The sequence below is a fragment of the Tenrec ecaudatus genome, chromosome 7 (assembly GCF_050624435.1).
Source record: "Tenrec ecaudatus isolate mTenEca1 chromosome 7, mTenEca1.hap1, whole genome shotgun sequence".
NCBI lineage: Eukaryota > Metazoa > Chordata > Mammalia > Afrosoricida > Tenrecidae > Tenrec > Tenrec ecaudatus.
The window spans coordinates 127,552,933-127,574,216 of record NC_134536.1 but is presented as its reverse complement, the minus strand read 5'-3'; the positions used below and the strand labels follow the sequence as shown (position 1 = coordinate 127,574,216).

The 21,284-nt window shown below is 52.7% G+C and overlaps 1 protein-coding gene across 1 annotated transcript; it reads right to left on the bottom strand.

Annotated features, from left to right (window-relative positions):
• Positions 1-1,279: 1,279 nt before the first annotated feature.
• On the bottom strand, positions 1,280-9,509 carry DRC5 (dynein regulatory complex subunit 5). Its single transcript, XM_075553785.1, has 4 exons — positions 9,239-9,509; positions 6,481-7,052; positions 3,370-3,819; positions 1,280-1,483 (listed from the first exon to the last, which is right to left on the bottom strand). Exons 1-4 carry the CDS (start codon positions 9,507-9,509, stop codon positions 1,280-1,282), a joined length of 1,497 nt encoding a protein of 498 aa, XP_075409900.1.
• Positions 9,510-21,284: the final 11,775 nt, after the last annotated feature.

Here is a 21,284-nt window from a genome sequence, read left to right as displayed (position 1 = left end):
CCAGGCTCCTCTTCCCTCAGGCCTGTTCCTGAGACAGAGCCTGGGCTGAGAGCAGGGGGCGGGGGTCCCTATTATTGTTTCTGCCTGTATCGACCGTGTCTGCCTAGGTCTTACATAGCCAGCCTCCCCTCCCACACATGCACAGACTGAGAGAGGAACCAATTCTTTGGTCTGTTTTCTTGGTAGCTTTATTGATTGCCAGGAAGAACTAACACCAGAAAATTAATTAATCTCTAAAATTAAACTTTACACTGAATGTTCTTGTTTCTCTAATTAGGACCTCTGCTAGTGGCTGTGGCTGCACACACACACACTTTTGCACTCTGGAATTTTCAGAGGGAGTCAGGCAGAGTCAGGCATACCCTAGGTCACCTGGACAGGCACACACATGCAGTCACACCTAAGCCCCCTCTGGTGCTCTGCCCGGCGCCTGCTTGTGGGAAGGAGTCCCTGGGTGGCATGCGACCCTGAGCTGTGGCTTCAGGCCACGAGCCACCTTTTTTGGGAGCACTAGTCTGCAGGCTCTGGGCCCCTGGGTCAAAGGTGATTGGAGATGCAATTAGCCTGACTCTATCCATCAGGCCCTCCCATGCCTCCAGGGTGCTGACTGGGATTCTTGTGTGGCCCAGGACAGGCAGTTTTGCTGGCAGCCACAGGGTGATGGGACTCACTGAGAGCATCTGGGAAGCTCCATGTATCCTGGGGACAAGGGCTTGTGGGCTGGGCTGGGCCTGGCTGGGGAGGAGACAGATCTCTGTCCATTGGGCGCATCACACTGTGGCCTTTCTGTCGTGGAGTTCCAAGCGCAAAGATTGTATAAATCAAACTGGCGGACAATAAAGTTGTGGATGATTCACGGACTCCCTAGTGTGGCGCTGACTCTCCCCTCCCCTCGGGGTGGAAGGCTCTGGGGTAGCCTGTGGTTCAGAGGCCATGCCCCTGTTCCCGAGAGATGGAAATGGTGGTGGATGGGGCCCAGGAGAATGGGCTATCCTGGGAGAAGCTGGTTATGCCCAGTCCGTCCCTCAGAGCCTGCTCCCTTTTATCGATTCCCCAAAGAAGTGGGTCATGTCCGAGGGTCCACTTCTACCCTCGCTGGGCACAGGGACTGACTGGGTCACCATTTCCTAGCCCTGCAGCCCAGGCCCCCCCCCATCTCTGTTCACACCTTCTCCCATACCACTTACTCACTCTCAGGACAGTTATGGTGTCTCCGATCCCCCACCCCCCTCTGGACCGGCGAGCAGTTCTGCAGCAGGTGTGACTGGGGGTCCCCATCTCATCCTGCAGGGTTCTCGGGACCATTGATGGTGGGGGACAGTTGGTTGGGACTCAGGATCCGCTGGCGGGCTGCTTCTCGGTTGGCTTGGAGGGCCTGGCCAATGAGATACTCGCTCTCCTGGGCCACGTCTGAAAGGCGCAGGTCAAACTCCAGGAGGGTCTTGTTGTCTGTCATCCCTTCCAGGAGCTGCTTCCCACCGTCCTGGTATAAGGGTGTGGGGGGCGGGGGAAACACGACTGGTCACATTGCTTTCCAGATCACTCGTACATGTGTGTGTGCCCACACGCACATAAGACTGGACAGAGGTAAACATCTCCCAAAATGGTACTTTAATATACTGATACTGGATCTCAATTGGAAAATTGCCGGCTCACCCCCACTCAGTCAACGAGCTGAATCCACCCTCCAAGGGATCGGAAAATACGGGTCTCTGACAAAGCTGGTGGTTCCGATCCTCGGACTGGGTTGGCCACAGCACGTGAGCCACATATGACTCATGAGGTGGGAGAGGGATGTCTGGAGGGGTGGCTTCTGGGAAAGTTTGCCTCGCAGAAGGAAAGGAACAAGAGAAAGGCGTGGCTTCATTCCCTGCCTCGGCTTGCTGGTTGGGTGAGGCCCTAGCTCTGCCCGTGGTATCTTGGGACCACTTGAGGACACCAGAGAGGACATGGCCATGTGGTTGAGGTGGCCCACCATGGGATTTAGCACCGCAGGACCACCTCCCTTGGTGTTTCTGGTAATAGGAGGTAATGGGTATTCCTGTTGTATAATCTAGCTCCTAGCTGAGCTTCCTCTGGGAACCGTGTGTCTGTGAGCAAGGCTATTTTCATGGGGAGAGGTGGATTAGAGGGTGCAGGGGCCTCGCTGGAATTACAGGGAGTGTCCTTATCACTAGCCCCCCAGCTCTAGTCCCTTCTGGGCAGGGTGGGTGAGGCCCAGTAGGAAACTTCCACAGGGTGCTGCTTTTGTGTGGTTCTGTCCCAACAGTGGACTGTGAAATCAATTTAATGGGTAGCAAGAGCATTTTTAAAATGAAAGCAAATAGGCTAGAAAGGATGTAAATATAAAACACCAGTAATGCTCACAAGCCAAAACCACGACCAAGCACACTGCCATCGAGTCGATTCTGCAACTCCTAGTGACCCTATAGGACAGAGTAGAACTGTCCCTGTGAGTTTCCAGGACTGTACATCTTTAAGGAAGTAGAAAACTTCATCTTTTCCCCCTCGGAGCAACTGGTGGTTTTGAACTCCTGACCCTGCAGTGAGCAGCCCAGCATGCAACCGTCTATGCCAGCCATCAGGTCTCTCTTTAAAAAAAAAAAAAATCAGGTCTCTTAAGATCACAGGCAGTCATGATCAAGTTCAGTATTGTAGTTCCATGCACGTGCACTAGCTTGTCATGCAGATCTCATTTCTCCCTCCCCGACGGGATAAGGGGCGTTTGAAGGACCCTGCCCCTCTGGAAGGGAGCTTGGCTTCCACCCCAGCCCTGAGTCTGAGTCACCACACTGCCACTGTTGACAGGGACTAGTGGTAACTCATCAACTTTGCTGAGGCGCAGGGCTCCTTCTCTAAGTGGCGTTAGCAATATGCACCTGAGTAGATAACTGCAAGGATTCACAGAAAAATAATGGACCTTAAGCATCCAGCAAAATCTGTCACCCCCAGTGATCAGACTGAGCATTTGCTGAAGACGCACCCAGTGCCCTGCAGGGCTTGCTTTCAGAGCACGACTCATGGAATCGCTCTAATGAGGACACTTCAAAGAACATGCTAGAATCACTGCCCCCTTTCATGAGGGAGGTTAGTTGCCCTCAAGTTGGCTCCGACTCAAGGTGACCCGAGGCATGGCAGAAGGAAGCACTGCCCGATTCTCTCTGTGCCCATTGTACAGAGGAGGAGGCAGAAGTCCAGAGAGGTTAAACAGCGATTCACCCAAGAGCTAAATGGTGGAGCTGGAATTAGAACTAAGCAGGATTGATCATATCTTAATGATCTTGAAAGTACCCCAAGGCTATTGGAGTGCACTAACCCCCCCACCCCCTCATCCACCTCCACCCCTGTCTGCCCTCACTGGAGGCTCACCAGGCCGATGCGGTTGCAGGACAGGTTGATGCTGGTGAGCGTGGTGTTGACGGACAGCACCTGTGAGAGGAGCGTGGCGGTGGGCTCTGACAGCTCATTGCCGCCGAGGTGCAGTGTGGTCAGGCACTTGTTGGTCTGCAGGGCGTGGGCCAGCGCCTGGCCGCCCTCGTCCTCGATGCAGTTGAGGCGCAGGTTGAGGGAAATGAGGTTGACGTTGTGTGCCAGGGCGTGAGCCAGTGACTGGGCGCCCGGAGCGCGCACCTGGTTGTTGGCCAGGTTGAGGATTCGCAGGCGACTGTGGCTCAGCAGCTTGGCTGCCGCGCGCACACCGCGGTCTCCGATGAGGTTGTGCGACAGGTCCAGCTCTTCCAGGGCTGGGTGGTCCAGGAGGCTCCGAATCAGGATGCGTGCCTTCTCGTCGTCCACCTTGCTTCGGGTCAGCCTGAAGACCTGAGGGCAAGGAGAGGGCTGCAGGACCCCACCAGCTGGGAAGAATCTCCAGGTGCAGGAGGGAGCCACGCGGTGATCTGTGACTCTGCTGGCCTGGTGTTGGGCCTCTGGCTGGTTCTTAGTCTGGGGAGGCCAAGCCAGCATGGCTGAGTGTAGCCGAGCGGAGAGATCACCGTTTAGTGCGCAGTGATATACTGCTAGAAGATTTTATAACCATTATTTCTAACCTTCAGCATCCCACTGATGTAGAAAGCCAAAGCCACTGCCATCCAGTCAATGTCAACTCACCGTGATCCTGTAGGACAGAACAAAACTGCTCCTGAATGTTTCTGAGACTTTAACTCTTTGTGGGAGTAAAAAGCCTCATCTTTCTCCTTCGGGGAGGCTGGTGGTATTGAACTACTGACCTTGTGGTTAGCAGCCCAACCACTATGCCACTGCAGCCCTTTGAGGCAGAGCCAGTTCTTCACATGTTACAGACAGGAAGTGGAGGCTCTTACGCCGCAGGCTCAGGACCCCACAGTGATTAAGGAGCAGAGGTGGGTTCTGAATCGTGTCCTGTTTGATGATGCCTCAGCCCCTCAGCGTGCCCTTCTCGGCTGGGGAAGATGCACCAGGGCAGGGGGAGGAACCCTTCGCCAGGATGAGAGCCAGGGAGACCTTGGGGCGGGTGAGAAAGACGGGGTGAAGGAATGAAAGGAAAAGGGGAGAGGACCAGTGTTTGGGATCATGTAGTGAGAGAAGGCCCTGCCCTTCTCCTCCCCACTGACTGGCTCCACTTCCCCCTCTTCTTGGAGACCCCTGGGCACTGTCCTCTCCCCTCTCCCCATATCTTTCCACCCTCTCTTTTATTCGCAGCATTCTGAGTCAGCTTAGAATCTTTCGTCCCTCTTGTTTTTTCTTGATTTTGCGTCTATCTGGCAAAATCCCAACCCTGGAGCAGCCCCATTTCTATTTTCTGCATGGCTGTGATCAAGCCAAAAAACAAAACAGATAAAAAAAAACCCCAACAACCCCAAACACACAATTCACATGACAGGGCTGGTTGGCATCACTGGAAATGCACTAGCTCCAACCACCAAGAAACCTTCCATGCCACGTGCCAACCCAGCTATCTATCTCTGGCCAACAGACTGCCTCATAATCTACAATCATGATTTCAGCTTCCCTGACTTCCTCAAACTTCAGATGTCTCCCCCCCCCCCACTATATCCCTTTTCAGTAGGTGAACGCCCCTGCCCATTTACAGGGGAATGAGCAGCCACTGGATGGGACTCCTCATTTCCTGACACTGAATGCCAACCTGCCAACGTGGCTACTCTCCACTAGGTCTCTTCTTTTGCCTTTGACTTCTCTCACAAGAGCCTCTTTCCAATTCCAGGGCTCCAACGGCTACCTTCCACTTTAAACTCACACATGTCACCTGAGCCTCAGATCCAGCTGCCCAGGCGACTAAACTACTCTTCTCTGGGATGCCCCAAAGCTACCACAAAGGCCAAACTGAACTCAGGGCCACCTCCTCAAACCTGGTCCTTGAACCACATGACCTGACTCTGCAAATGACCCCTTCATCCATCGTGCCTCAAAAGCCTGAGGCCTTGATGTCCACCACGCCTTCGCCTCCAGCTCCTCTAGCTGTGTGTCAGCAAAGCCAGTTGGCTGCTCACACTGACTAAGGATCTCCCTCATCCTCTATAGACACTGCCCGCATTCAAACCGCCCCCAGGTTCACGGGGATTTGACCATGGTCTCTCTTGGATTACCTAGCTTGTCCACTGTGACCCTGACCCAGCCATCCTCCGCCACAAGCAGGGAGCTCTTTTCACACGACAAAGGCAACCCTCTGGCCTCCTTCTGGCCTAAAATCCTTAGAGGATGTCCCAGAGCTCTTAACCCTTCACCTCGTGAGTCTGGCCACATGTTACATCTCCACTTTCATTCTCCATCTCCTTGTCACATCGCTCCGGCCACACCGGCCTTCTTGTTCAGCCCTTGAGTTTGCCGAGGTCACTCTGTGTCCACTGCTCCCTCTGCCTTCTCCTCTCTGCTTACGAGACACTGGTTCAGGGCAGCTTTCCCCGGCATGGCAAACCCCTCATTACGTCTTTCCTACAGCTCTCTTGTCTTCCCAATATTCATCCCAGATCAAATACAAGGTGCCCCATTCGATCTGAATTTCAGGGGAATGGTACGTGGACGTGTGGTTAACATTGGTGGAGTTGGCACCCCCATGCACAACAGAACAAAATGCTGCCTGTCCTGTCACCCCCCCCCAACTCCCACCCCCAGGGGGTTGGTTGCAAACCAAACTGTTTCGATCCCCAGGGTGTCCCTGAAATTCAGAATTTTATTGGCTAAAGCTAGCAACCTTATTCAAGTGGTAAGTATGCGCCTGGATGACTAGGGCATTAATGTCCTTCTTCCCAAGCAACTGGCAGCTCCAGAGGGCACCAGCGGCGAGAGAGTGCTCGCTGTTGTGCCTTCAGCACCGAGGACAGAGCCCTGTTGGCCGGTAAATGCCTGGGCCACGCCCTGCTCCTCTGAACTCCCTAGAACTCACCTTGGGGTGGTGTGCACCCAGGACGTTCTTTGAACGACACAGAAGGAAGAAAGGGGTGGGTGGGGGGTGGCCCACAGGCTGGGGGGGGGGGCAGGTGGTACCTTGAGGGTGTGGCATGCCTTGATGGTGGCCGCCAGGGAGACACAGTCCCGGTAGGTGAAGAGGAAGAGGTTCCACTCGAAGTTCATGCCACAGTCCTTGACCCCGTACACCAGGTCCAGCTCCTCGAGGTGCCTCAGGCCGGCCACCAAGTCCCGCAGCGGGTAGTGGTCGGCGGCGGGCTCCTCCATGTCTCCCTCGCTGCCGGAGTCCGACTGGTGGTCCCCGTCCCGCGGCTGCGTTGGGAACCTGACGGGCGGAAGGAACTGGTCCACCCGGAGCCTGCGCACGTAGTTCCCGCAGAGCGGCAGCAAGTCGAGGATGACGGCGGGGTCCGTGGTGCCTGGGATGAAGTGCTTTACCAGCTGCTCCAGGTGCCGCTCGAAGAACAGGCGCTTCCAGCTGCCGCCATGCTTGGACACGTGGCACACGGGCCAGCGCTGCGAGCAGCAGCGGCGCCAGTAGTTCTCGTTCTCGATCAGGTTGGCCGTCACGGCCAGCGGCAGGTCGGGAGACAGGTGGTCCAGCACCTTCTGCTGGTGGGCCGGGATCAGCTGCTTCAGGATAGGGTTGTCTTTGGGAACAGAGAGAGGAAAGGCAGGGATCAGCCAGACACGGGGCCCTGGGCTGGGCCACTGCTCTCGGGGAAGGCCCGGGTTGGAGAGGGAAGGCACCCACTGCCCATAGGGAGGATCAGCCTGGGGAGGGAGACACAGCTCCTGACTTCGGGGTGCTCCTGCAGGAGACACCCCAGCGTCTGGTCTCAGTGAGCTCCCGGTTTGAGGAGGAATCTCTGCTTCATTATTCAGTTGTTACCCATTCTGAGGGAGGAGATGGTTCCTGACTTCAGAGGGCTCCATCTGGTTTGAGCCGTTCATTTCAAAACGGACATCTGTCCGTTTGTCCTACTGTGGTGGCTTGTGTGTTACGGTCATGCTGGAAGCTATGTCACTGGTATTTCAAATACCAGCAGGCTTACCCCAAGTGAATGGGTTTCCATGGAGCTTGGGTCTAAGAACAGACTACAATGAAGAAGGAATTGGCTATTCATGTCAGAGGGAGTAGCCGCTGACAACCTCAACAAGTAACATGGAAACATTGTCAGATACCGAGGAGCTAATGAACTGCAGCACAGCATTGTCAGAGATAGGGCCAGAAGACAATCCCGTCGGGGCAGAAGGGTAGAGTCCACCCTACAGAGGTGGATGGGGGAAAGCCTGTGGCAGGAAAGCCCCACAACTCCTTGGCCAACTGACCAGAAGAGATCGCTATCTGTACTCATCCCCAAGAAAGGAGACCCAACGGCATGCTCAAATTACAGAACAGTATCATTCCTATCACATGAAAGTGAAATCTTGCTGAAGATCATCCAACAACGGCTGCAGCTGTCCATTGACAGGGAGCTGCCCGAGGCGCAGGCTGGATTCAGAAGAGCAGGTGGAGCTTGGCTGAAAGCAGAGAATGCCAGGATGATGTTTGTCCATGTTTCACTGACTCTGCCACGGCGTTCGACTGCGTGGATCATAACAAACTATGGATGGCCTTGAGAAGAAGGGCAATTCTGGAACACTTCACCGTGAGCATGCAGAGCTTGTACATGGATCAAGAGGCAGTTGTGTGAGCAGAACAAGGACATACTATGTAGTTTAAAATCCGGAAAGGTGTGCGACAGGGTTGTATCCTCTCACCATTCTTATTCAATCTGTTTGATGAGTGAATCATCGGCGAAGCTGGATTAAATAAAGAATGCCATGTGAGGACAGGAGGCAGGCTTATTAACAACCTGCAATATGCAGATGACACAACCTTGCTGAAAGAAAGGACTTGAAGTACTTGCTGATGAAGATCAAGGATATGCCAGTCCTTGTTCTAGGTGCTGTGGACACTTGCAGTGGCTGTTACGTCATCTCCTATCAACTTGAGCCAAGGGGTGGAGTCTAGCCTGTCAATCAGGTCATAGCCAATGAGGCCTCTGTGTGGGCATGGCCTTCTCCTGAGGATTCTGGAGAGTCAGGACACACTCTCTGTGAGACATTCCTGTTGCCAAACCATGTGGAGCTGTACTGATGGAGCCAGAGGCCTGGAGCTGGAGGAGGCACATAGAGACCCACACCAGCGCTGAGATTCTTCCATCACCACTGGATCCACAAGACTTTGCACCCACTGGCCTGTGATCTTCCTGTATTCGGCGTCATTGCATGTGCCACATGAGTCTAAAGAGGAATTTATAGACTGATATGGGACATGTGGGCTAATATTGGACTTATAGACTTGATCTGGCCAGGTCTGGGATGCTTTCTTTTTTTTGGGGGGTGGGGTGGGGGATGTTTTCTCAATATACAATTGCTCTTTGATATAAAGCTCTTTCTTACACACATGACTGTCTCTGGATTTGATTCTCTAGTCAATCCAAACTAACACACTTGGAGTAGACATTCTTGTGAGGGGCAGATGATAAGCTACAGTAAGATCAGGTGGTGACAAGCATGGTAGGCAAAATGATGGCTGTCTTCAGAGAACATAACACATCCACTTACCTGACATGGCCACTCCCCACAGGACAAGCCAACTCCATCAGAGTGGAGAGTGTGTGTCCAGGGAGGGCTTCCTGGAGGGGGAGGGTTGGGTGGGTTGGCCTGGGTGGAAGGGCAAGGCCAGGCATGGATGAGGTTTGGGGCTGCCACGAGACCCAGCCTCTGAGTCTCAGCCCCAGGTTGCCCACTTCTGGTCTCCCTCCTTCCCACCTCAGGAGGGACTCACTCTGGAAGTTCTTGACGATGTGCTGAATACAGAGCTCCGTGAGCTGGGGCACAATGGCCAGCGTCCACTCAGCGTCCTCGGCGATGATTCGGCGCATCCGACGTGCGTTGGCTGCATTCAGGCCCTTGGACTTGACCAGGGGTGTCACGGTATTGGTCTTCACAGGCTGCAGGGTCGAGTCTGTGGCTGGGCCCACAGAAGTCGGGCTCTGGTTTGTTTCTAAGGACAGGCCATGATTTGAGGTCGCTTGTGATGTTGGGTTTTCCTGCATGGTGGGGGCCGGCAACACTGGGCCAGCGGGCCCTCTGATGTCCTTGGGGCAGAAGGCTGCTCAGACCACCGATGGGGCTCTGATGCTGGTGGGGACCTGGATCCAGAAGAAGTGGGGAGAGGTGTTACTTTGGAGGAACTTGGTGGGCATTTACCGAGAGGCCGCACAGGGTAGTGCTTAAGGGCTGGCAAGGTGTGAATCCAAGTTCAAGTCCTATTGACAAGCTTTGTGTTCTTGGATAAGTTACTGAACCTCTCTCCATTTCACATGGCGCTTCCCTGAAATCAGGGTCAAAATTACCAATGAGATTATTGGGGAGGGGGTGTGTGACTAAAAGGAAATATCCAAAGGGGGCACAGTACACTGTCTGACACAAAAACCACACAGCAGGGAAGGCCCAGTCCCAACGCTCAGGTCAAACTAGTTGTTCTGCAATATCAACCTTTTCTATACCCAACTCTCTCTCTCTCTCTCTCGTAAGTTTTGTTTTAATGAGATGGGTTGGGTTATACTCTTTTAAATCTCTTTACTGCATCCTCACAAGAGCTGCTCATACTGGGGGCATGGAGCTACTGAATGATAAGATCATGGGAATGTTGGAAGCCCCCCGGGGCTGCTCCCACCTTTCACACGGGTGAGTGGACTTAATGTCACACAGTTTTTCCATGTCGAGGAGGACATCGTCTGAATCCTATAGTCGACTGCCCCTCTGAGGAACCCAGGTGGCATAGTGGTTTTTGAGTTGGGCTGCTAACCCCAAGGTCAGCAGTTCAAAACCACCAGCTGCCCTGCAGAGAACGATGAGGCTCTCTACTCCCGTAAGTAGTTACAGCTTCGCAAACCCACAGGGACAGGTCTACTTTGATGTATCAGGTCACTGTGAGTCGGTTTCGACTTGATGGCAGTGAGATGACTGGCCCTCTGAAAGTGAGGGACGTTAGGAGAATATTGCTAAAAGATCAACATATTTAATCACCACCACCAATTGTCACTGAGCTGATTTCTACTTACCATGACCCAGTTCAATGACTGGTGTTTATTATGTTGTTGCTTTGTTTCCCCCTAAGCTTTCTCCTTGCCAGGAGCCTTGGTGGCATGGTGGGCTGCACCCTGCGCTGCTAAGCTGCAGGTCAGTAGTTTGAAACATCGTGTCGGGATCAACTCCATGGCAGTGAATTTGGAGGGTTTTTGGAAGTAGCTCTCCAGCCCTTTCTTCTGAAGCTCCTCCAGGTGAACTCAAACCTCCAGCCTTTTGACTTGCAGGCAAGAGCGTTAACAGTTTGCTCCAGGCAGGGATTCCGAAGGTAGAATCAACCCACTGCCTCAGTCCACTCTGACGCCTAAAACCAAAAACCACACTCACTGCCACCCAGACAACGCTGACTCAGAGCCACTCTACAGGACAGGGTAGCATTGTCCCTGTAAGCTTCCAAGAGTATAACTGTTTACGGGACTAGAAAGCCTGGTCTTTCTCCTTCAGGGTGGCTGGTGGTTTCGAACAGCCAACTTTGGGGATCACAGCCCAATGCATAGGCCCTAAGCCACCGGGGCTCCAATTCTGACTCATGTTGGGTTTCTGAAACTTAAGTCTTCAAGATATCCTCGTCTCTTCCCTATGGAGTGGCTGGGGGATTTGAACCACCAGCCTTGTGGTTATCAGTCCAACACCTAACCCACAGTGCCACCAAGTCCTTTTAAGGTGTGACAACCAAAAAGGCCAAACTATAGCCACAGAGTCCTTGGGACCGCAGGCCTTAAAGGTGAGCAGCCCAGCTGGTAACTCACCACCCCACCAGAGCCCCTAAGGTCCAGGAAAGGGGCATCCAATTCAGCACAGCTCCCTGCATCACGCATTTTACAAAACTAACAACTGCCTGACCCAGGAGGCCCGGTGGTGTACTGGGTAGCAGGTTGGGATTGCTAACCACAAGGTCAGTAGAACTACAAGGTCAGCAGTTTGAAACCACTAGCTGCTCTGCAGGAGAAAGATGAGGCTTTTTACTCCTGTCAAGATTTCCCATTTCTGGACAACAGAAAAGTAGGTGAAAGGAGACATTGGACAGTGCAAGAGATGACAAAATAATAATTTATAAATTATCAAGAGTTCATGAGGGAGAGGGGAGCAGGGAGGGAAGGGAAAAATGAGGAGCTGAGGCCAGGGGCTTAAGTGGAGAGCAAATGTTGTGAGAATAATGAGGGCAATGAATGTACAAATGTGCTTCATACAATTGATGTGTGTATGGATTGTGATATGAGTTGTATAAATCCCTAATAAAATGATTAAAAAAAGAGTTCCCATTTCTAAAACCCACAGGGGCACTTCTACTCTGCTCCCCAGGGTCACTGGGAATCGAATAACTGGATGGTGATAAATTACGGCAGTGAGCCTGACCCAGAAGACGGGACTGAGGACAGTAGAAATAGAATGCACAACAACACACAACCCACAAGGCATTTTAAACAGTCAAATCCAAAAGCAATGGCAATGCCATCAAGACCTGCAGAGGTGACTCAGAGCCATGATATCCCGGGGCCACGCCTCGGGAGTAGGACTGGGCTCAGCAGGGGGAGCCCCAGGTTACTGGAGGGTGTTTCCCGGGAGCCAGGCAGGTCCCTGGACATCGATCCCTACGCGTCACCCAGCTTCACCTGTCCTGGAGCCACGCCCTGGGAAACCCCACATGCCAGGTGCAATGCCCTCTGGAACAAGACGACTCGAGTCTTGTGACTCAGTGGCTCACTCTCTCAGGACCTGGAAGTCCTTTCTGAGGTCTGGTCTTCAATGCTCTTAACTGCTGTTGGGTTTCTGCAGCCTCTGCCTCTGGGCATTCTGGCTCATCGAGACCCTGTAGGTGGGAGCAGAATCGTCCCATTGGGTTTCTGGGGCCGCATCTTTCTCCCAGGGAGTGGCTGCTGGTTTGAACTGCTGACCTGTGGCTTGCAGCTCAATGTGTTCACCTGCTATGCCCACCACCAGGGGTCCTTGGTTTCGAGAAAGGAGAGGGGGAAGTGGACCCAGGCCCTCTCCAGGGAGGCAGTACCTTCCTTTTCTTTGAGGGTCCAGCCCCTCCCTCCAGTCTCCTTGCCCAGTTTTTCTTCCTTGTGTTCTCCCAGCCCCCAGGCTTCCAGACAGCAGCAGGCAGGCGTGGGAGACGAGAGGGAGCTAACTCTGGGGCTGAAGCAGAAGACAGAGGCTGTGTCTTGGGCTGGGGAACCCCCGCAGCTGCCCCTTCCTGAACCGCAATGTAGACACTCCTGCCCTGAGAACCTGCAACCAGAAGTGGGGCCGCCCTAACTTCAGCTCCTCCAGGGGCCGCTCAGGTCTGCCCCTGCTTGGGCGCACCGCTTGTGGCTGGTGGGAGGTACACTCAACCAGCAAAGGCACCCATGGCAGAGGGAGGACCATCTGGCGCTCCCCAGCCTCCCAGGCATCTCAAGGAGGGTAAGCGTGGCTGGGGAAGAGGGGGTGGAGTGGGGAAAGGAGGTGGAGAGACGGAGAGAAGAGACTTGCCTCTGGGCAAGGGTGGGGGCGGGGCAGGGAAGCTATATGTGTAGCATGACACTCCTTATGCAAATAAGCTGCAAATGCACAGGCAGATCTGTCCAGAATTGCGGACTAACCAGCTTGGGTTTTTTTTTTTCTAATGGGCCCTCAGAGGGCGGGCCTGGGAGGACTTTTCCCGTCTGGCCAGTTCCAGCTGGAGCAACCTTGACCAAGTGTCTGAACCCATTTCCCTTCACTTTTCCTTCTCTGTAGAAACGGTCATCTCCCCAGGAGGGCAGGAGCGCGAGGAGGGTGTCCAAGCCCATAAAGATTTACAGCCGCCAAACCCACGATGGGGCCACTGGCTGTGGGCCAGGGCTGTGTTTGCGAGCCAGGGACCTGAGGGAGGGCTGTGTGGGGTGAAGGCAAGGCAGAGGGCCAAGGACTACATCTTGAGAGGCACCGGTGCTCCCTCCAGGGCGGTGGGCGGGAAGGGTATAGTGGCAGTGGTGGAGTGGGGGCTGGGTAGACAGGGGGACAGAGGGGACCGCCGTCTAAGCAATGGCTCCTGGTGCGCCTGGGCCCACCGGGGCACCCAGGGGGCAGGTCCTCACTGTCTACAATATTCCGACCTAGTACATCCTGGGGTTCCTCTTGGTCCCTGAAGGAACTCAGAGCCATGATACCCCGGGGCCACGCCTCAGGAGTAGCATTGGACTCAGCAGGGGGAGCCCCAGGTTACTGGAGGGTGTTTTCCGGGAGCCAGGCAGGTCCTGGACATCATTCCCTACGTGTCACCCAGCTTCACTACGCTAGACAGGTGTCCTGGAGGCCACGCCCTGGGAAACCCCACGTGGGGCCAGACACAGTGCCCTCTGGAACAGGACAACCTGAGACCTGTGACTCAGTGGCTCACTCTCAGGACCTGGAAGTCCTTCCTAAGGTCTAGTCTTCAATGCGCCTGCTGCTGTTGGGGTTCTGCAGCCGTCTCCGGGCATGGCCCTGTAGGAGGAGAAGCACTAGCTCTCCGTGCCGCCACGTGTGAATAGGAGACCCTGCCAGCCCATAGCTGTAGCCCAGGGGTTCTCACCCTTCCTCATGCGGCGACCCTTTAATACAGTTCCTCATGTGGCGGTGACCCCAAACCATAACATTATTTTCATTGCTACTTCATCACTGTCCTTTTACAACTGTTAGGAATCGTCAGGTAAATATCTGATAGGCAGGATGTATTTTCATCGTGACAAATTGAACATCATTAAAACATAGTGATTGATCACAAAAACAAGATGTAATTATACATTGTGAAATATTTCTTTCTAATGACAAATAAATGAAACTATGTCTTGAAGCGTGGTGTAGCATGGGTAAGTCTTCACGTGGGGTATGTGGGCGTCTCTGCATGTGGGCGGACCCGCCTGGAGATAGATAGAGGAGCGGTGTCTTGGTTCCTAAGACCGTCGGAAATAGGTGTTTTCCGATGGTATCAGGTGACCCCTGTGAAAGGGTTGTTCACCCCCAAAGGGGTCCCGACCCACACGTTGAGAACCGCTGTTCTAACAGCAGCCTCAGTGCCACCGGTCTGAGGCTCTCTTTCAGTCGAAGGTACACGAAGCCCCATACATTTCACAATGAGGTCAGAGTTGATCATTTTTACATGTCTTTTTTTTTTTTTGCGTCATTGTGTCTTACTGGCAAAGTGGTCATTACAAATATATTTTGACTTGACATGCAAATTACCAGACACAGAGGGGCCAGTATATCCTAAGAAGGGTTTTAGTACCAAATGCTCAAAAAAGAGTGGGAAAAAAATCCGTGAGAAACACGGAACATAAACAAAGCACTAATGGAGGGAATAATCAGCAAACAGACTCCTGGCCTTTCTGTTACTATTTCTATAACTTAGAGGTGAGGCGCCATTTCCTTCCTCCTGCCCTCTGACCCTGGGTCAGAGGTCAACATTAGAGGCGCCCAGCCTTCCAGTGTTGGGGTACCTGGGGCTCTTCCCTGGACTTCCTGTCCCCTCCTGGTATGTGTGTGTGGGGAGTTCCAGGGATCCACAGGGGGACCGCTGGGAGGCTTCCCAGGTCTCTCAAACTCAGGGCCACCCCCAAGCTGCTCCTCTTCCTAAGCTGGGAGTCCTGTCTCTCCATCAGCCCGCCACACGTCCTGTAACTGTTGGATTTCAGTAGTCCAACCCTCCCCCAGCAGCTCCTCCCCTCCTCCTCTCTCTCTGCTGCTGCGGTCCCCCAGGACCTCACTGACTGTGGTGGGGGACAGGGGATGGGGCGTTGAGGCCCCAGAACCCAGGACCCGGGCCCTGACAGCTAGTCTGTCCTTTGGGTGGCGGCCAGCCAGCCATGGAGGGCCAGTGAGCAAACCCATCAAGCTCGCTGCTGAAGAGTAGCTTCCCCGTACCTGCAGCCCTGCGGGCCAGCCTTGGCTCAGGAACCTGGATGGCTCCAGTGGTTGGCTTGGCTGTGAGCTTAAAGGTTGGAGGTTTGAACTCCTCTCCCAGTGGCTTGTGGAAGAAAGGTCTGGCGATCTGCTTCCATAAAGGTCACAGCCCTGAAACCCCTACAACCACAGTTCTCCCCTGAAACCCACCGGGTCTGGGAGTTGGGCCTGTCTGGTGGCAGCCAACAACAGATGGGTAGGAAGGAAGAGGAGGAGGGGTATGGAGGAGGAGGAGGCAGAGGAGGAGGAGGGGTAGGGGTAGGAAGGAGGAAGAATAGGAAGAGGAGGAGCAGGAGCAGGAGGAGGAGGGGGAGGGGTAGGAAGGAGGAGGAACAGGAAGAGGAGCAGGAGGAGGAGGAGGGGTAGGAAGGAGAAACAGGAAGAGGAGGAGCAGGAGGAGCAGGAGGAGAAGGAGGAGGAGGAGGAGGAGGAGGACTAAGCTGGAGCACCATAGCCTCCTTTGCCCTCCTCCCAACAACCCTTCCCTCTGTCATACTGCATGCCCCACCCCCACCCCCAGCACCTGTGTCACTTCACACCCATCTCTGCTCCCCCCTCAATGTCAGGCCTGCTTTACACAAAGCTCAACCCAAACTGAGCTCACATTTCCAGGGCACAGAGCAACCCGAGACCGGAGCAGAACCGCCCCCTTGGGCTTCCCAAGGCTGAAGCTATTTACAGGAGCAGACAGCCTCACCTCTCTCCCTCACACAGGCTGAGGGATTCGAGCTGCCGACCTCGTGGTGAGCAGCCCAACGAGTAACCGACTCTACCACCAGGGCGCCTTTGCTTTAGGCTGGGGAGCAGGTCTGTGGGGCTGGGCAGCTCTGCACCTTCTGAGAACAGCATCCGGCCAACGGGAGGATGGGACTGACCACGGGTCTCCGGGAGACTTTCCTAAGAGCAAGTAGATGGAAAGACATGGATTCCCCACTGCTAGAACCTTCTTGGGGTAGGCTGGGGTGAAGCTGGTGGTGACCAGTCGAAAAGGAGCGGAGCCACAGCCAGGGAACACCCCCTGGGGCTTGTCGCCAAGACTCCCAGGATGGTCAGCTCCGTTCCGAGGCAGTTCCTTCAGGTCTGAGCTGCCCAGGTGGCCTCCTAATACATCCCTGTTTGCTGGAGGGAAGAAATGGGTCCCATAGTGACCACAGCATCCGAGAATGACCTGGCTCTCGGCTTCTGACAGAGCAACAGCGTAGGCAGCCCAGTGGGACAGTTCTTCTCTGTCCTATTGAGTCCCTATGAGTTCGAATCAAATCTATGGCACATAGCAACGGTTGGGTGAATGAAAATTTAGGGGTGTGTGTGGGAAATCCCAAATCAGTAGATGAAATAGTTCAGAGGGCTGGCTGAGGAGGGCCAACCCCACTCCCAGGTGATCACACCTAGCCCCTGACATCCAGACCCGCCACTCTCTGTAGCCGCAGGACAGGAGCAGCCACGGTGAGTCCTGCAACGACTCTATCAACACCCATGGCACAGATTCAGATTGAGCAGAAAATGACTGGGCCTAGGGCACTGGAGAGGGCTGGGCCCCGGCCTGAGGGCAGGTCTCCTGCCTCTACCATGCACTGCTCTTTCCATCGTCACTGGGTGCCCCACCCCCACTTTCTGGGGCCCTACCTCCCCTAGGAACAAAGTCTGTTCCCACTCCCTGGGAAGAGGGGGCCTGTCTTTACACAGAGGCTTATCTGGAAGGGGCTCTTCAGGCTGGGGGCAACACCGGGGAAGTAGTATTCGGGAAGTTAACCAACTCCTGAGCTGGACCGAGGTACTGCACAAGGCCTCCTGAGAGAGCGCTGGAGAGCAAACATGTGACTTGGAGGACTAAGCCGTGGTAAGTCAGTCTTTTCTCCCTTTGCCATGATGTTGTCTTTGGATCCACTTGTGAGGATTTTTGTCTTTCTCCGTGGACTTGCAATTCATACTGAAGTCTTGGGTAGTTAAATCCTTGGGTTGTTTAATTTCAAAAAACGCGGTGGTGCCACCTGCATATTGAAAGTGGTTAGTGAGTCTTCCTCTTATCCTGACCCTGAGTGAGAGAGTTCTTCTCCATACAGTGCAGCTTCTGGGATTATTTGCTCCGCCTACAGAAGAGTAAGGACAATTCGAAGCACAGGTTCTGGATTTCATCCGCTTGTCCCGTTGACAACTACCTCTTGGTATAAGTCCTGCATGAACACAGGGAAGTGTTCTGGAATTCTTTGCCATGTTTTCATAGTTATTTTTATTTATTTATTTATTTGGGTTGAAACAAGCCGTTTTTATTTAGCCATACTTTAGTTGCTGACAAGTCTCAAGGCCTTCCCCATGATGTAAAAGCTGCACATACAGTACATGCAATGGATTGGGATGAAGAATTTTTTGCAAGTAGGAACTTGTACAATGGTTTCCAAAACCATAATCAAACCAAGCCCTCTGTTAACAAGTCAATTCTGGCTCAAAGCATCTCTGAAGGAACAGGTGCTTCGGGTTTTGGGTTCAGAGATTGTGATTTCTTTTTTTTTTTTAAACGTTTTATTAGGGGCTCATACAAGTCTTATCACAATCCATACATATACATACATCAATTGAATAAAGCACATCCGTACATTCTTTGCCCTAATCATTCTCAAAACATTTGCTCTCCACTTAAGCCCTTTGCATCAGGTCCTCTTTTTTTCCCTCTCCCTCCCCGCTCCCCACTCCCTCATGAGCCCTTGATAATTTATAGATTGTTATTTTGTCATATCTTGCCCTGTCCGGAGTCTCCCTTCCTCCCCTTCTCTGCCGTCCGCCTCCCAGGGAGGAGGTCACATGTGGATCCTTGTAATAGGTTCCCCCTTTCCAACCCACTCACCCTCCACTCTCCCAGCATCGCCCCTCCCACTCCTGGTCCTGAAGGTATCGTCCACCCTGGATTCCCTGTGCCTCCAGCTCCCATATGCACCAGTGCACAACCTCTGCCCTATCCAGTCCTGCAAGGTAGAATTCGGATCATAGTAGTTGTGGGGAGGAAGCATCCAGGATCTGGGGGAAAGCTGTGTTCTTCATCGGTACTACATCGCACCCTGACTGACCCATCTGCTCTCCTAAACCCCTCTGTGAGGGGATCTCCAGTGGCCCACACTTGGGCCTTGGGTCTCCACTCTGCACTTCCCCCTTCATTCACTATGGTATATATTACATATACTTTTTTTTTTTTGCATGATGCCTTATACCTGGTCCCTTTGGCACCTCGTGATCGTACAGGCTGGTGTGCTTCTTCCATGTGGGCTTTGTTGCTTCCTAGCTAGAAGGCCGCTTGTTTATCTTCAAGCCTTTAAGACAACAGATGCTATATCTTTTAATAGCCTGGCACCATTAGTTTTCTTCACATTTGCTTATGCACCCATTTTGTCTTCAGCGATTGTGTTGGGAAGGTGTGCATCACAGAATGTCAGGTTATTAGAACAAAGTGTTCTTGTGCTGAAGAAGGACTTGAATACAGACCCAATGTCCATCTGCAACCTTAATACTTAACATATAAATATATGTACACTTATGTCCCTATCATTATATATGTGTATATTTACATATATATGTATATATTTGTATATGTACGTGCCTATATTTATACCTCTTTAATTGTCCTTTGCCTCCTAGTTCTTTACTCCATTTCCTTTTATTTTTTCCTGACCCACTATCATGTTCGACCTTCATTCGGCTTTCAGTGATTCCTCTCAGCTACATTGTACTTGATCAAACCCACCAGGCATTCTACACCCTCACCATTGATTTTAGATCTCTTGTTGTTCCCTTGTCCCTGGATTTGTGGGCTCCCTCCTTCCTTTCCCCCATATCCCCCTCTCCACTGTTCCCCTGAACTGTCGGTCCCATTGTTTTTTTCCTAGGGATTGTTTATTCTATCTTATATAGGCATAAAATAAAAAATTAAAAGCCTGTAAATAGTTCCAGGTCTGTTGACCTTTATGAATGTTTTCTGATCAAGTCTAATGAGGTGCCAAGCCCTCTCCCCAAAGTCTATTTTTGAGATTCTTCGGGGACTCCATTGCTTTGCTCCCCTTGCTGTACTGTTGCACTCCCTTGGTGTTTTGCCCCGGTGGGGTGTGTGTGTGGGGGGGAGGAGTCGGCCAGGCACAATGCCTACACTGTGTCTCCAGTATTGTTCCCCATAGCACTATGGGTCAGTGAGGGGATGCCATGTCTCATGGTGGGGTCAGTCCTACGGTCCTCTCTGTGCATCATATGCTACTTCTTGATTCGTTGATAACCAAGGCTTTTTGGTACAGTGACTGTGTATTCCATTCACTGTAGCTACTCCAAGTTCAACAGCAAGTTTCAGAGTCTTGTCTTGTGAATGACATCCCACCACTTGTCAGGTCTTTAGTCTTTTGTGTTCAAGGCATCAAATCTGTTCTTTCGATGGTCTCTAAACCCAGGTGGGGTATACTCAAGAGTGTAGTTCAGATTTCATCTTTTGCTATTGGCTTTCATGCTTTCCTGTTTTTCGGCTTCAAGCAGAACTTGCCTCAGAGCAATGGATGGTCGGTTCCACAGGTGGCCCCTGGCTTCAGACGACATGCCTGCCTGTTACATAGTTGTGAGTTGTCATCAAGCCTATTCCAGTTGATGGCAACCCATGTGTCGGCCTGCAGGGGCGGAGGAGAGTTGTGCTCCACATGGTTTCAAGGCTGTAACCTTTGGGAGCAGATCTCTATGCCTGTTTTCTGAGGGTTAGCAGTTGAGTTGCTTAATCATTTGCAGATGTATGATGAGGCTTCGAAATATGTAGAAAAATAGAATTCAAAGGTCCTGGAAACTTTTTTCCACATCTTTTTTATATAACCCAAACCCACAGTCAATGAGCTGATTTGGGCTCACAGTGACCCTATGAGACAGAGTAGAATTGCTGCTTTGGGATTCCAAGGCTAAGTCTTTGGAACAAGCTCATCTTTCTCCAAGGAACTGTGTGTTTGAACCACTGATGGTGCAATTACCAGCCCAAGCTTAACCCACAATGCCACCAGACTCCTTTCCGTGTATACAGCTATATATTAACTTTGAGTTATTAAAAAAATCATCTCACAATTTCAGGACCAACAAAAGCACAGCGTATTACCAGATCTTATACTGACAGTAATGTCGCTAACTTTTGGGGAACACAGATGTTATGTAATCAGTGGTTATTCCTGACAGTTCAAGTGCATAGGAATTATAGATACACGTATGGAGACCCTTTCATCAAGGTGAACACCTTGATGTGGGTGAATTTCAGGTCCAGAAAGCAACATTCGAGAGAGGAGAAGGAGGCTGAGCCATGGAAGCGGGGAGCAGGTGGGGAGAATGAAAAGGCAGGAGGCCTGAGAACCCCACCAACTTCCCAGCATGGCCTCAGTCTGGCCCGGAGCCACTGGATGGGTTGAAACTGCCTGTCTTTCAGGGCAAACCCTTTGCACCTCTCACGGACCTACCAGGCAGCAGAGAAGCAGGCTCAGGGGTTGGGTCGTCTTAAATCCAATCTGCATTCAGGGCTCTACCATCCTGACTCCATGCCCATGGGGCCTCATGCTGCTCTCACAGACCCAGGGCCCAAAGCTTGCATCCCTAGTCCTGTACCTTCTTCCGTACAGAGGCGGTCTCAGACCTCCTCCATCCTTCCTCACCTTCAGTGAACCTCGCCTACTCCGGGCAGAGGCTCTTCCCACCAGTCCAAAGAGGAAAGGAGAAACGGTGATGAGCCTGCTGCTCCCCTTTCTGCCTTTCATTATCCTCATCCCCCCTTCCTCTTCACTGCGAGGAGGTGCAGCCGGGTCTCTCAGTCCCCAGGGAAATGTCCCCTCTGGGCTACC